The sequence below is a fragment of the Myotis brandtii genome, unplaced genomic scaffold (assembly GCF_000412655.1).
Source record: "Myotis brandtii unplaced genomic scaffold, ASM41265v1 scaffold1170, whole genome shotgun sequence".
Taxonomy (NCBI): Eukaryota; Metazoa; Chordata; class Mammalia; order Chiroptera; family Vespertilionidae; genus Myotis; species Myotis brandtii.
In genome coordinates, this window is record NW_005354050.1 from 613362 (window position 1) to 628832 (window position 15471).

Genomic DNA, 15471 nt, shown 5'->3' on the forward strand with positions numbered 1-15471 from the left:
ATGGGACACTATAGGTCACTTAGCAATCTCACTGATAATGTGACCACATCTTCAATTAAAATTTTCAAAAATAGAAAATTATATGCATATATAATATATAATACAAATATTTTTTCCATCTTTAATTTCCAATGCACATTCATTCACATTTGACTGATAGTACATAATCATTCTTTTTTTTTTTTTTTGCCCAGTAAGAAGGGACTTTATTGGGGGGTGGGGAAGCCGAGACGGTGACTCCATGCAAGGCCGGAGGGAGAGGCTCGCTCCGTTTTCGGTTAGGTGGAGAAGGGCTGGACCGTTTCATTGGTTAGGTTGTTGTAGTGGTACTTGCCAATGGAAAATAACAGTCTTGTAGCAGAAACGAATCAATTTCACAAAATGAAGTTCAAGGATAGGCTGGTAGGCTTCATCTTCCCTAGCGCAGACCGCGGGTCCCTCTTCGGGACGTCTGCTTATCCCGAGAGCACGCGTGGGCTCCTCTTGTCCTGGTCCTCTGACGGGCATGTTACTTTCGGCCGGGCATTCCAGCCTGCTCTAACCTCAAGGCTTCCGCTCCTCCTGCTCCAGGCCGTTCTCGGAAGCCTTTCTGCGGGGAGGCCAGATCACCGCCAGCTTTCCATCGCCCCTGATCGCCATTAGGCTCGGCGCAGGCTCCTTGACCTCGGCAGTGCCATAGACGCTAAGCCTCTGGCGCTGCAGCTCCCGCTCGCGCTCCTGCGCCTCCCGCACCTCCTGTTCCAGCAGCGATGGGCGGCGGTGCGAGGGCCAGCACCGGGCACCTGCTCTGCAGGGCCAAATGCGACAGGCTTACTGGCTCCCGCAGCCGCTGCGGGCGAGGAGTCGCACCCACCCTCGGCCTCGAAGAAGCGTTTGAGCTCGCCCTATAATCATTCTTTTATGATAGAACATCTTTGTTATCCTGATTATACAAAAACAGATGCAAAATAATGTTAAGACTTTCTTGCCTGAAATTGCAAAACTAAGTGTGCATATATATTTAAATCCTTTTCCCATTCCATCCTTTTGACTGAAATTTATTCATATCTGTCCTTATATTTCCCTCTTGTGAAAGGCATCACTATCCAGTCACCCAGGCCAAATTTTCTCTTTCACCATACCGCACCTCTAGTTACCATATGCTAACAAGACATCTTCCTAAATCTCTCTGGAATTGATCTCTTCTCCACCAGAGTTCCCTTTTGCAAGTCCATTTCTTCATAAATCTGACATGTGAGATTTTAATTGCTGTACTGCAGTTTTCTCTTCTTCAGTCAGTGGTGACAGCTAGAAAACAAATGACAGTCTTTTTTTCCAAAACCTTTAAAAGCTTCAACTATAATTTTAACAAAAACACCTTTAAAGACTGTTAATTTAATTAACTTCTTAAAATATATATATTAACTTCATATATATATAAACTCAGAGAGGAAGGGAGAGGGAGAAACATCAATGATGAGAAAGAATCATTGATTGGTTGCCTCCAGCACATCCCCCACTGGGAATTGAGCCCACAACTGGGAATCGAACCATAACCTCCTTGTGCCCTGACTGGGAATCGAACCATAACCTCCTTGTTCATAGATCGTTGCTCAACCACTGAGCCATGCCGACTAGGCTAGTTAACTTCTTTATCACAACAATAAATGTTTCTATAAGCTTATTTCATGTATATGATACAAATTTCAGAAAGCAGGAGAAAAAATGCATTATTTGGCTACCTATATACAAAGTGCTTTGATGTTTGAGCTTCCAAAGAACTTGCAATTAAGTTGAAGAAACAGCCCTAGCTGGTTTGGTTCAGTGGATAGAGCTTCAGCCTGCGACTGAAGGGTCCTGGGTTCGATTCCAGTCAAGGGCACATGCCCAGGTTGGGGGCTCAATCCCCAGTAGGGGTCATGCAAGAGGCAGCTGATCAATGATTCTCTCTCATCATTGATGTTTCTGTCTCTCTCCCTCTCCCTTCCTCTCTGAAATCAATAAAAATATATTAAAAAAAATTTTTTTTAAAGTTGAAGAAACAAGACCAAGATGTCAAACAATTTAAGGACTATAATTGGACAGAACCAAAGAAGTCAAGTCTGAATGCTATATGTAAAAGTATTTTGATAAAGAAAGTAAACAAAAATAATCTGGAAGTTTCCTCAGAAGTAGAAACTTGGGCTAAATTTTGAAGGATAATTAAGATGCTTTTAGCTGCAAGTAAAAGAAACACATTTCAAAATGGATAAGTAATACAAGTTATTATTATTGCAAAATAAATAGAACAGACTTTAGGGCTGGTCTGTTCATCAGATAAAGACTCAGTTTTTCCCATCTCACAGCTCTGATATTCTTAATGGTAGCTTTATCTTTAAGAGGTGATGCTAGGCATCACCTTTATACAAAATGTTTATACAAAAAGTTTTCACCCTGGCTGGTTTGGCTCAGTGGATAGAGAGCATCAGCTTGCGAACTGAAGGGTCCCAGGTTCGATTCCAGTCAAGGGCACATGCCCAGGTTGCAGGCTCTATCCCCAGTAGGGGGTGTGCAGGAGGCAGCTGATCAGTGATTCTCTCTCATCATTGATATTTCTCTCTCTCCCTCTTCCTTCCTCTCTGAAATCAATAAAAATATTTAAAAAAAAAAAAAAAGAAAGAAAAGTTTTCTCTTGCCAAGGCTCTCTCATTAGTGAGGAAACTCTTCCTCATTTCCCACTTCCAGACTCCCTCTTCACATGTCAGTTGGGTTACAAACCCATTCCTGAATTAAGTTTACTTAAAGGAAAATCCATTCCCATTGCCAATCAGGCACACACTGAAGCTAAGGATAGTGCCAGCTTTATTTACCTCAGGCATGAGGCTGTGAGGGACAGCACACATCTCAAGAAAATCAGTACTCTGTAAGGCAGGAAGGAAGAACATAGATGCTGAGAAACAACCAGCGAACAGTATGCAACATGTCAATTGAAAGCATTACCTCCAGGTCTGTTTGCTTTTGTAGTTCTTGTATCATGGTCATAGTCTTATTGAAAGTAGCACAAATGCGGCTCTTAATCTCTTTCTGCTCATCAGCAATTGGCTTAAAGCGTGCCTGCAAAGTTTGATATCGGGACTTTATTGCTGACAATTCCTGTAAGAGGGTAACTGGATTTTTCTATATCAGGAAAAAAATTAATATATATTAAATTGTGGAAGTGAAAAATTAAGCTTCTTTTAATAATTAAAATTTATGCAACACATTTTACCGTCCATTTAATCAAACACTGTATTTTATTATACAACTGTGCGACAAGGATGGAAAAGGGGAAGAAAGAAGTAAGACCTAGATTCTATTCTAAAGAAATTTAAAGCCTAGGTGCAGAAGTACAACATAGGGAATATAGTCAATAATAGTGTAATAATAGTGTAACCCGTATGGTGTCAGGTGGGTACTAGAATTAACGGGGGGAATCACTTCGTAAATTATATAATTGTCTAATCACTATGCTATACACTTGAAACTAATATAAAATAATACTGAAATATCAACTATAGTAAAAAAATAAATTAAAAAAAAATAAAGCCTATGTACAGAAATAGCTCACAAAAAAAGCAACATTAAACAGCAAATAAGGTCACTTTAGATACATATTTGATGCATAGTTCACAACAATTAATTACATAATATTTCTAAAATACAATTCTAAATACTATTCAGAAGATGATTAAAGGAACTATATTAATTTGTCATTAAGGAATAAGACAACTTGAAGCCACTTATAAATTCTTAAACATACTGCCATGAGGCTTAAGTATGTATAAATACTAATTCATTGATTTCACTATATAAAATTCATGTCAGCTCAAGCAACTGTATTTATAAAGGGTGTCCCAAAATTCACGCAAGATTTGAATTTAATGGTGCTCGCTATCGCGACATGATAATCCAGTTTTTTGTGCCTAAATTGCAAGATATGGATGTGGACGACATGTGGTTTCAACAAGACAGTGCCACATGCCATACAGCCCGAGAAACAATTCAATTACTGCATGAGTCATTTCCTGGTCGTGTAATTTCCCGTTTTGGTGATCAGAATTGGCCGCCCAGATCATGCGATTTAAAGCCATTGGACTTTTTTCTTTGGGGTTTTTTGAAGTCTAAGGTTTATGCCAACAAGCCCACGACCACCCACACTTTGAAGGAGGAAATTGAGCGCTGTATCAAGGAAATTCAGCCACATTTATGCAAAACGGTCATGGAAAATTTCAACAAAAGAGTGCGTATGTGCCAGCAAAGCTGTGGAGGCCATTTACCCGATATGCTATTCCATACATAACCCTATACTGTATACTTTATGAATTAATAAAAAATTTACAATTTTTAATTATAAACCTGTGTTTTCTATCAAAATTACTTCTTGCGTGAATTTTGGGACACCCTTACATTACATTGGTTTTTCAAATTCTTTTTAAAATATAGCCACTATTCCATAAAAGACATTTTTTACTGTATTTTTCCAGTTTTTCTACTGGAGATCTTTTATCCAATACAATGTCCAGTATCTAGAAACATGGTAGAAAATCTACCACTAAGGGTGAGAGGGGGTGTATAATGAGTAGATACTCCTAAAGGCATCTTAATATATATTTGATGCTATTTATTATTTCTTTGACCATATCAAATATACTAAGTATTCTTTTTTTCATGGTGTCTATCTTCTGTTCCTTTCCTACTTGTAATGGCCATGCCATAGGTCTTGATCACTCTCTGCAGAATTATTTTATCAGTCTTTTTTTCTTGTAGTATATTTTCTATTTATTAAACTTTTATACAGTCGTTCGGTCGCAACAGTCACTTAGGCTTTTATATAGATAGATAGACTGTTCTAGAGGTATCTATATTCTCTCACAATTTCAAAGGCTTCCACAATGGTTCGTATCTCCTGACTCTAATCCTTTTATAAGGGTTAAAAAAAATAAAATAGCCACAAATTTCCTTGACCATGGGTACAATAATATGCTGTGACCAAGTTTCCAACATAAAAATATTTTAAGATTCTATGAGTTTAGTACTTAATTCTGTAATTATTATAATCACTACTATTAGAAATACTATCAGAAAATCTTTTGATAAAATATTCTGTTGAAAAGACATTGATTTTGCAGATTACCTCGCCTGCTGAATCAGGATGATTAGTCTTGATTTCATATTCCAGCCTGTATTGAATGTAATCCAGATCAGAATCAGCTTTCTGGAACTAAAAATCAGCATAAATCATTATTCTGTGAACCAAAAGTCATATTAATAAACATGATCCTGCAACTATTCTTTCTTTTCTCTTTATATTTTTTTAGTATTTTAATAATGTGATATACAACTCATTTTGAAAATATGGAAATAAAAAGGTATGAAAAAACCCTAAATGGTCTATAATAACCAGGCTATATTAAAAATTTCTTAAACTAGTTAACATTTTGAAAATCATTTCTCTCTGCATGTGTCTTAGATTTTGAGCCAAAATTAAAATACCAAGAAGCCACCACCATCATATATTAATACAGTAACTAACAATGTCTTCAAGAACTCCCTAGGGTCACTGACACCCTCATCAGTTAGGCAGTGGTTTTTCCTCTCTCATAGGAAATGAGGTTTCAAGTTAAAACACAGAACAAATTTATTTTCAGGGATTCTCATAGTTTCCATTATCTGCAACCCTATTAACCAAAAAACTACAAATTAATGCTACAAAGACCAAAATTAGAGAGCTTAAAGTCACAAATTATACAAGGAAAACTACATACTAGCATGCCACAAAAGTAGCCGTCTGAATAGACCCAATTTATTGAACGTAGGTCCTAGGATAGAACCATCATCTGTAGTACACCTCTCAGGGAAAAAAAAAAGGGAAAGCTACCACAGACCTAAATATGTGTATGTACATATAAAAAAGCTGGAAAGGATATCTAACAGAAAAAGTAGTTTAGTGCTCGCTTCAGCAGCACATATACTAAAACTAGGAGCCAAGAGCATGATTCGAAATCGCACGGCGCAGCCCACCCTCGAGTCACTGGTCCAGCCCTGCCTCACTCCCCGGGCCCAGCAGCAGCCGCAGCCGCTGCCAGTCTGGCCCTGACTCCCTCTCCGGCCCATCAGACCCTCCCCTGAAGCTGCACGCGCAAACTCCTCCTGTCTGGTAGACCCATTATGGTGTCCTGGTTAATTAGCATATTTCTCTATTATATATACAGATTGGAACAATACAAAGAAGATTAGCATGGCCCCGGCACAAAGATGACAAGCAAATTCATGAATGATTCCATATTTTAAAAAAAGAAAAAGTGGTTTATATCTGAATGTGTTTAATTTATAAATTATTCTTAACTTTTCGAAATTCCACATCTTTTATATTATTTTAAAGCAGGTACTGCCTTGAATTTATCAAGGAAACATCCATGAGTTTACTATGGAAGGCAAAACATGATTTCCACAGGGAAATTGCCTAGCCTACAGTGTAGGAGACTGCTTTGGGGATAGAGTTTGGACCTTATTATACACTTAAGCTCTGAACTAAAGATTGGTTCTTAAAATTTTGAACCCTTAGTGGAAAGAGTAAAAGCCAAAAAAACCCACTGTAAAAGTAGTTCTCAGGTCTAATGAGAAACAGTCTACAGATATTTCATTACACAAAAGGTAGATTAAGGCCTCTACTTTGGAATATAAAGTAAGATAAAATGGCTCTCAGAAGTTCAAATGCTTCTAAGATCAGGAACGGTCATCACTGAACAAAATTTCAGAAAGAGATATACTAAAATTTCCATCACCAATTGCTCTCATCATTGACCTAAATTTGAATGGAAAATTTTGCAACTACCAAAGTTCTATCTTTATAACCAAAAATTTTTGGAGTGGAAATAAAAGGAGAGAGAAAGCCAGTTTTTGCTTTTAAATTTTTTCCAAAAATCTCTTAACAGCAAAGGAGTTGCTATGAGCTTAAAAAACAAACAAACAAACAAACAAAAAATGTAGACACTGTTAATTTTAAAAAATTTTAAAGTGTTTTCCAAAAAATAGAGGCTTTTTGTAATCTTTGTCCTACCCTATATAAGCAGCTGGCTTATGGGGGGCTGCAGAGCAGATTTTTGTGGATGACCTGCTGCTCTCCCATACTGCCGGCAGTATTGGAATAAATGCTCATATATGATTCAACCCTGTCTCTGCGCTTAATTGGCTCAAGTAGTGGCAGGCAGCAGGGACCCATTGATTGTTCGGTTACAAGGGCACATGCCTGGATCCCCAGTGTGGGGCATGCAGGAGGCAGCTGATCAATGATTCTCTTTCATCATTGATGTTTCTATCTCTCTCCCTCTCCCTTCCTCTCTGAAATCAATAAAAAATATATATATATTTTAAAAATCCAAAAAACAAAAAGAGGCTTTTCATGTCTTATATACTGGTACTTGTTAGATTAGATGCCAAAAGTAAATTAATTGATAATAAGACTTTATAAGCATACTAATAATTACTATATATGTATAGGTATGTATAAAGAAATTACTGCTGGCATAATTTCCCATATTAGAATATGTAGGGGATTATCTTTTCCTTTATATAAACAGAGTGCACAAACCTATATAACATGTGGATGGAGAGGATGGGGAGGGGGATAGAGGAGAGGGCAAATCAAATTAAACAAAGGCTCTAAGCATTCAAGTACTGAATTGGTTTAATTACTGAAATAGACCACAATTTCATAGCTTTATATATAACACAAGGTTTTACATGACATTCTAAAGCATAATTTTAAATAAAAGTTTTTAAAACAAATTACCACAGAATTCTTATCATTATGGCATTTGTGGCTTTAGGGTTACTTTAAAACAATCTCTAATCTGGAAGCCCTGAATTGTTTATGAACCAGAAACTCTTAGGCCTATGAGGAGTTCTTTAAAATTATTTTATTGATTGATTTTATCAGAAACTCTTTAGAGAGATTTGTTATTCCACTTATTTATGCATTCACTGATTGATGCTTGTATGTTTCTTGACCGGGGATCGAACCCACATCCTTGGCATATCAGGACAATGCTCAACCAAATGAACTACCTAGCCAGGACCAGGACCTATGTGTTTTTTGTTTTGTTTTTTAAATATATATGCATATGTATTTATTTCAGAGAGGAAAGGAGAGGGAGACAGAAACATAAATGATGATAGAGAATCACTGATGGGCTGTCTCCTGCATGCCCCTCACCGGGGGATGGAGCCTGCAATCTGGGCATGTGCCCTGACCAGGAATGAACCATGACCTCCTGGTTCATAGCTTGACACTCAACCACTGAGCCACAACGGTTGGGCCCTGTGTGTGTGTTTTTAACTCAACATTTTAGTTCTGCTTAAAGTTTAATTAGCATAATCCCATAGTCCATTTAACAATGTCTTCTTGTTAAGAGAGTAGTTTCAGCTATGACTTCCTGTAATACCTGGAGGTCCACAATGTGTTAAAATCCATCAAACATGCGCTAGCTGGTTTGGCTCAGTGGATAGAGCATCAGACTGCGGACCGAAGGGTCCCAAGTTCGATTCCAGTCAAGGGCAAATGCCTGGGTTGTGGGCTCGATCCCCAGTTGGGGGTGTGCAGGAGGCAGCCAATCAATGATTCTCTCTCATCATTGATGTTTCTATCTCTCCCTCTTCCTTCCTCTCTGAAATCAATAAAAATATATTTAAAAATAAAATAAAATAAAATCCATCAAATAGTGACAAAAAGAAGTGGTTCCTGCTTTTGAGTAACTTATAGATTAATAAGAAATGGCAGAGTGTGCTTCCAATCAATGGTTTGATAGAATCAGCTAAATTTTCATTCACTTTGCAAGCCAATTTTTAAACACAGGTATCAGTAAGAATTAAATTATATAAATTTACAAAGCAATAAATTTATTGAAAACATCTACTCAAAAATCATAACTTCAGTTATTTTATTATATTTTACTATTATCTATGCTCTTGAGGTCTATCATATCTGTATAGTGGAAAATACATTCAATAACATCATGGTGGAAGCTTAAAATTGGTCAGGATGGAACTATTTACACCAGGAAAATTGGCAAATGCTAAAAGTCTGGGCTTTCTACTTTCAAAAGGTTGTTTTTGTGTTTTTTTTAATTCTCATGCCCTTTTTAAGTAATGTGTACACAGTTCCAGTGGAAAATCCTTGAGAAAATAAATAGAATTATAAACAGACTTTAAAACACAGAAAACCCAAAAAAATTAAAAGTAGAATTACCATATGATCCAGCATTTATATTTCTAGGTATATACTCAAAAGAATTGAAAGCAGGGATACAGATATTTCTATACTTGTTTATAAAAACATTACTCATAATAGACAAAAGGTGGAAGCAACTCAAGTGTCCATTAATAGATGAAGAGACAAAATGTGGCACATAAATACAACGGGGCATGCAGGAAGCAACTGATTAATCATTCTCTCTCATCACTGATGCTTCTATCTCCCTCTCCCTCTCCCTTCCTCTCTGAAATCAATAAAAATATATTTTAAAAATAAAAAAAGTTTATCTAAATTAATGGGAAAAAAAATTGAAAGAGGCCTCAGGGAATGAAATGAAGTTTAAATGTCTGAGCAGGAACTATCTAGGAAAGGTTTTTAAACTACTAAAGCCAGTATTCCTTGTCATCCTGAATCCAAACTAGGAGATAAATTAAACCACTAAAGAAATCTGTTTTCCTCAAGATTTTAGTTCTATCTCTGAGTAGAATGTACCTTTTCCTTTGTTAACGGGGATTTCTAAGTCTTCATAATAAATATGGTATCTGTATATATAAAAGGCTAAGTGACCAACCGTACTTCTGTCTGACCATCTGACCGACCAGCTGGTACATATGATGCACACTGGCAATTTAAAAATAAACGTTGACTTGCACATGCGCAAAACATATAAAGCTCTTGCTGGCACCAATCGCACCTGTGTGTTTTGATCTGTCATTGTTGATAGTGAATTTGGTTGACACTTCTATTACACAGAAAGGGTGAACAGCGATATTAAAGTATTTTTTCTAATTAATTTCCTTTCAATGTTCACGAATCTGTGCACCGAGCCACTACTTATATAATAAAGGAGAAATCTTTATTTATAAAGTTAACTTCTACCCCCTCCCATTCATCCAATGTAAACATTTATTTGCCTCTAGTGTCTATATGCTGGGCTAACAGACTTTTATATATGAGACAAATACTACATATATTTGTTCAAAGACACAGCACCCTGTACTTTTCTTCATATTTATTTTTTTGTGATTTATTTCTCTCCAGCTTATTTATATATTTAACTTTGCTTACCACAGTTCCTCATACAATAGGTAAAAGAAGTCCTAGCTGGTAATTATTTGATCAATAAATAGACAAAGCATTACAATCTAATGTATCCTGCTTACAACTGTATGAAAACACATTCTGAAGGGAATTTGAGGTAGGGCTGCCACAAAACATACAGGACACCCAGTTAAATTTGAATCTCAAATAAACAATGAAAAAACTAGTATAAATATCTCCCATGCACTATTTGGACATAATTATACTAAAAATCATATATTGCTTATCTGAAATTCAAATTTAACTGGGCATCTTGTATTTTTATTTACAAACTAGAGGCCCGATGCACAAAATTCATGGAAGAGTAGGCCTTACTTCCCCCGGCTGCTGGCACCAGCTTCCCTCTGGCACTCGGGACCCAGGCTTGCTTCCCTCCGCTGCCTGCAACACCCGAGACCTGGGCTGGCTTCCCTCTGGCCGCCCGCAGGCACCTGGGACCCGGGCTTCCCTCTGGCCCCAGCTTTGTCCACTGTCCGGAAGGACATCCAGTATAATTAGCATATTACCCTTTTATTATTATAGATAAGCCTAGTAACACTAAATTGAGGGATCGCAATGTTATCAAACTTGGGGCCAGAAAGAGAAGTGGCACAGAAGCATATCTTTACATGCTTTATCTTTAGTCCCTCATTAAGAGTCAGGACAAACAATGTTTCCTTCACTTATGAGATAATATTTCCATATAATTAGACTATACTGCTAAGAATGGATTAGCCAATGTATTTGTACGTGAATTGAGTAAGTTTAGAAATTCAAACAACAGCCTAGATTAAACCAACATCCTTCAAAAATGATGCCAAGAAACTCAGTGGTTTAAAAACAATCATTTATTCTCAATAAATGATTTGACTAGGTGCTCTAGGCTGGGCTGAGTTTGGTAGCTCTGCTTCTCACTGCAGTTCTGTATTGTTTGGTAAGACGTTGCTCCAGGTATGTCATCCTCCTTGAATCAGAAGATATATATTTTTTAATTTTTTAAAATATATTTTTATTGATCTCAGAGAGGAAGGGAGAGAGAGAGCTAGAAACATAAATGATGAGAAAGAATCATTGATCGCCTGCCTCCTGCATGCCCCACACTGGGGATTGAGAGCCTGCAACCTGGGCATATGCCCTCACCAGGAATCAAACCATGACCTCCTGGTTCATAAGTCGATGCTCAACCACTGAGCCACACCAACTAGGCTTAGTTGGACATTTTTAATGGCAAATATCATCAATCATAAAAGCTACAGTAATTACGATAGGCTGATACAGTATAATGAAACAAAATATAGTTCAAAAATAAGTAAATCTACCCATACATGCTCAATTGATCTGCTACAAAGGAGCTAAGGTAATCCACTGGGGAAATTATACTCCTTTTAAGAAATGGTACCAAAACAAGGGGATACCCATATGGAAAAATAAAGACCCTCCACACTTATCTGATACCATATACGAAAATTAACTCAAAATGAACAGAGATCTCAATATAAAAACTAAAACTATAAATCTTCTAGAAGAAAACGTAGAAGTATTTGTGACCTTGAATTAGGCAAATATTTCTTAGAACACAGCAAGTATAAACCATAGAAGAATAAAACATAAATTGGACTAAATAAAAAAATTTTTTGATAATCTTCACCCAAGGATATTTTTTTCCCATTGATTTTTTTAGAGAGAGTGGAAGGAACAGGGAGAAACTGAGAAAGAGAAACATCAATGTGAGAGAAACACATTGACTGGTTGCCTGCCACACCAGCCCTGACCAGGACCTGAGATCGAGCCTGCAACCAAGGTACGCCCCCTTGACCAGAATTGAACCCAGGACACTTCAGTCCATGGGCAGACACTCCAACCACTGAGCCAAACTGGCTAGGGTTGCATCAAAAAATTTTAAGTGAGAAGGCAAATAACAGAGAAAATTAAAGGATTCATAATGTAATAATAAAAAGACAAACAACTCAATTTGAATATAGGCAAAAGATTTGACACTTCACTAAAGAAGATATATCAACTGCAAATAAGCACGTGAAAATATATTAAATATCATTAGCCATTGAGGAAATGCAAATTGAAATTATGAGATATAACTACACATCTATGAGAATGGCTAAAATGAAGAATGACAATACAAAGTGTTGGTGAGGATGTAGAGAAACTGAAATCCTAATACATAGCTTTGGAAGAGATTTCAACAGTTTCTTATAAGATCAAGCATATATTTATCATGCTACTCAAGAGAAACAAAAACATTATGTTTACACAAAGACTTGTAATACAATCTTTATAACAATTTTATTCATAAATGGGTAAATGCTGGAAACAACCCAAAGTTGATAATGTGATATTCTATACAAAGGAATATTACTCAGTGACAAAAAACGGTCCAACTATTAATACATACAACATGGTCAAATCTCAAAAGCATTATGTTAAGTGTAAGAAACCAGACACACACACACACACAAACACACAAAACCAGACACAAAGACTGTATATTGCATATAAGTACATTTACATGAAACTCTAGAAAAGACAAGTGGTTGTCAGGGAATTTGGGGAGAAGAGGTTGACCGCAAAAAGGCATAAAAAGGGCATGGTGGTTACATGAGTATACACATTTGTTAAAACTCATCAAATTGTACTCCTAAAATTGGTGAGTTTTAATGTATGTAAACTATATCTTAATAAAACTGATTACAAAAAAATAGTGCTGATTCATACTTTATTATATCTCAATGACAAAGAAAGAACTTTAAATCAAGAATTCTTAAGTTTTAAATTTGAGCACTTACCACATGATGCACAGATTAAGATATAGGAAAAGTTATCATAGGAAATATATAACTGGCATTACTTTAATCACTTACTAATTCATTTTAAAATTCAATTAAATAATACCTGAGATTTGCCAGAGCCAATCAAAATCTGTTACAGAAAGTAGCAAATTATAAAGTACGTACTACTCATTTAGATTAGCCAAAACCACTTTAGCTATAAAAATTATTCTCTTAATGCGTTTCATAATGCAGTGTTTTTAATTAGTTAAAAACTTTTTTTCAAATTATGACTTTTTAAAACACTTTTGGTAATAACATTTTTTGTAATACAAAAAACGTTTTCAGGAACAAAGATTTTGGTAAACTACTCACAGATATTGAAGATGCAAGGCAAGAATCAAAATTCTGGTGTGCATCCTGCTTTCAGATGCTTTGACAATACTATTGCACTGCTAGTGTCAAGTACAGTAGTGCAATAAAGTCAGAGCATTCGTTAGCAGTAAAGGTAGAAAAGGAACACAAAAGCATCTTGCAAGAGTTGAAGCTTCAGTGAGAAAAGAATTTAAAGAAGAATTGCCATTTTGGACAGAAGACATGCAAAACCTAAGAACATTTTTATCAATGTTAAAAATAAAAAAAAGAATCACACTTAAACATCAAAATGAGGTTGTTTTTTTATGACTAACCTATGATTAATATTGAAATATAAACATACATATAGATAAAGTAATTTTGTAAATATGTCCTAAGTTTTACAAAGTTCAAAAATATTTCTGTTCTGCTGAGATATATTGGTTAGCTCCTCCATAGCAATTGATTAACTGCCATATAAAACAAGTCTTTTGAATAATATCAAAGAAAAAAAAGTAAAATAATGTTTCCCAATCTCTATATACCCAATCTATCTTTGGAATATGCCCTAATATGCAAATAGACCGAATGGTGAAACAACTGAAACAACTGAACATAGCACATCAAGTCGCTATGATGTGCGCTGACCACAGGGGTGCACGCAGAACATGGCAGGTGTCTGCAGCAGGCGGCAGAGCGTGGAACATGGCGGCATCAGCCGTGACAGGATAGTGGAGCAGGTGAGTGGGAGTGCCAGGCCAAGGTGGGGCACCAGTTACTGTCATAGGCGTGAGTTTCTGGTGGTTACTGAAAATTCTTTGCTCCCGCATCCTTCGGTCCCACTCGGTGTTCGCACCCGCTGACAGCACCCGGCACCAGTCCTTATTGCTTGGCACCGTCAGTGGGTGCAAGTGGCAGCTGCTGGACCTAATCACCCCTGAGGGCTTCTCCACCTCCTCCTGCTCCTTAGGCTGATTGGGGCAGCAGCCACCTCTCGCACCCACTGATAGCGCTGGCCCCACTTGCACCCACTGCTGGCACCGGCCCCAATGGCTCCGCGCCGTCAGCAGGTGCAAGCGGGACCAGCACTGTCAGCATTGGGAGCAGTAGTGACGGGTGCGGGACTGTCGGAAGACAGGGGACCAGGAGCCACAGCGAGAGGAGCCCAGCGGGGACATGGAGGATGGGCCGAACCCACCCCTGTGCCCACCGCAGCCTCTCAGCCCACAGTTCCTTTCAAGGTGCACAAATTTGTGCACTGAGCCCCTAGTTTAATCTATAATACAAAAAGCGCTTACCATCTTAGGTTACAGACTTCCAGGGAATCAACGTATCCTAAACATGACATCATTCGCCCTACCTAGCTGAATATTAGGAAAGGGCATTTTCAATTTTCAGTTAACCCCTAAAACATCAAAACATCTTTCTTAAACTTAAAAATCAAAGAGGCCCAGCTGGTGTAGCTCAGTGGTTGAGCATCGACCTATGAACCAGTAGGTATGGTTCCATTCTGGGTCACTGCCGGAAGCCAGTCCATCCTTGTTGCTTGACACAGTCGCTGCAGGAAAGAAACATCTGCACAGCATATGTTTCAAGGGACCTGGCGTATATAGCATACTGTTCTTAATATGTTTGCTCCGTTAGTGCTATGTGTTTTAAACCAAGGTCACCTCTCCGAGAAAGGTTGTTTCCCCAGGTAGGGATTTTTTCCTGAAGTTAGGGAGGGGATAAAACCCCTTAACTAAGTGCCAGGCGGGTAGTTAATCACTTTAACTACAAATAATCACGCTTAAGCTACATAATCATTACTCCCTGGAATGGAGATAAGAAACACCCTAACCTTTGCAATAGAAATTGACAGGATTAAAATCAACTGGTATAAATACAGATGTAACAAAACAATAAAAACCAGAACCTGGGGAAACAACCTTTCTTGGAGAGGTGACCTTGGTTAAAACACATAGTGCCAAGAAGGGGAGCAAACATATTAAGAACAGTATGCCA

General features: G+C 37.4%; 1 protein-coding gene and 1 pseudogene across 3 annotated transcripts in view; both read right to left on the reverse strand.

Annotated features, from left to right (window-relative positions):
- Positions 1-306: 306 nt before the first annotated feature.
- LOC106724070 lies at positions 307-1139 on the reverse strand (annotated as a pseudogene).
- The window catches only part of SKA2 (spindle and kinetochore associated complex subunit 2), a 19069-nt gene continuing 4428 nt past the window's right edge, over positions 831-15471 (reverse strand). Inside the window, exons 2-4 of one of the 3 annotated variants that reach the window (XM_005858378.2) lie at positions 5132-5218; positions 2959-3135; positions 831-1287 (exon numbers count right to left, since the gene is read on the reverse strand). In XM_005858378.2, coding sequence (XP_005858440.1) covers positions 1219-1287; positions 2959-3135; positions 5132-5218 — 333 coding nt within the window. In that variant the 3' untranslated portion in view covers positions 831-1218. Of the gene's footprint in view, positions 1288-2738; positions 3136-5131; positions 5219-15471 lie in introns of those variants that run through there. The other 2 variants (XM_014529954.1, XM_014529957.1) reach the window with 2 other exon arrangements.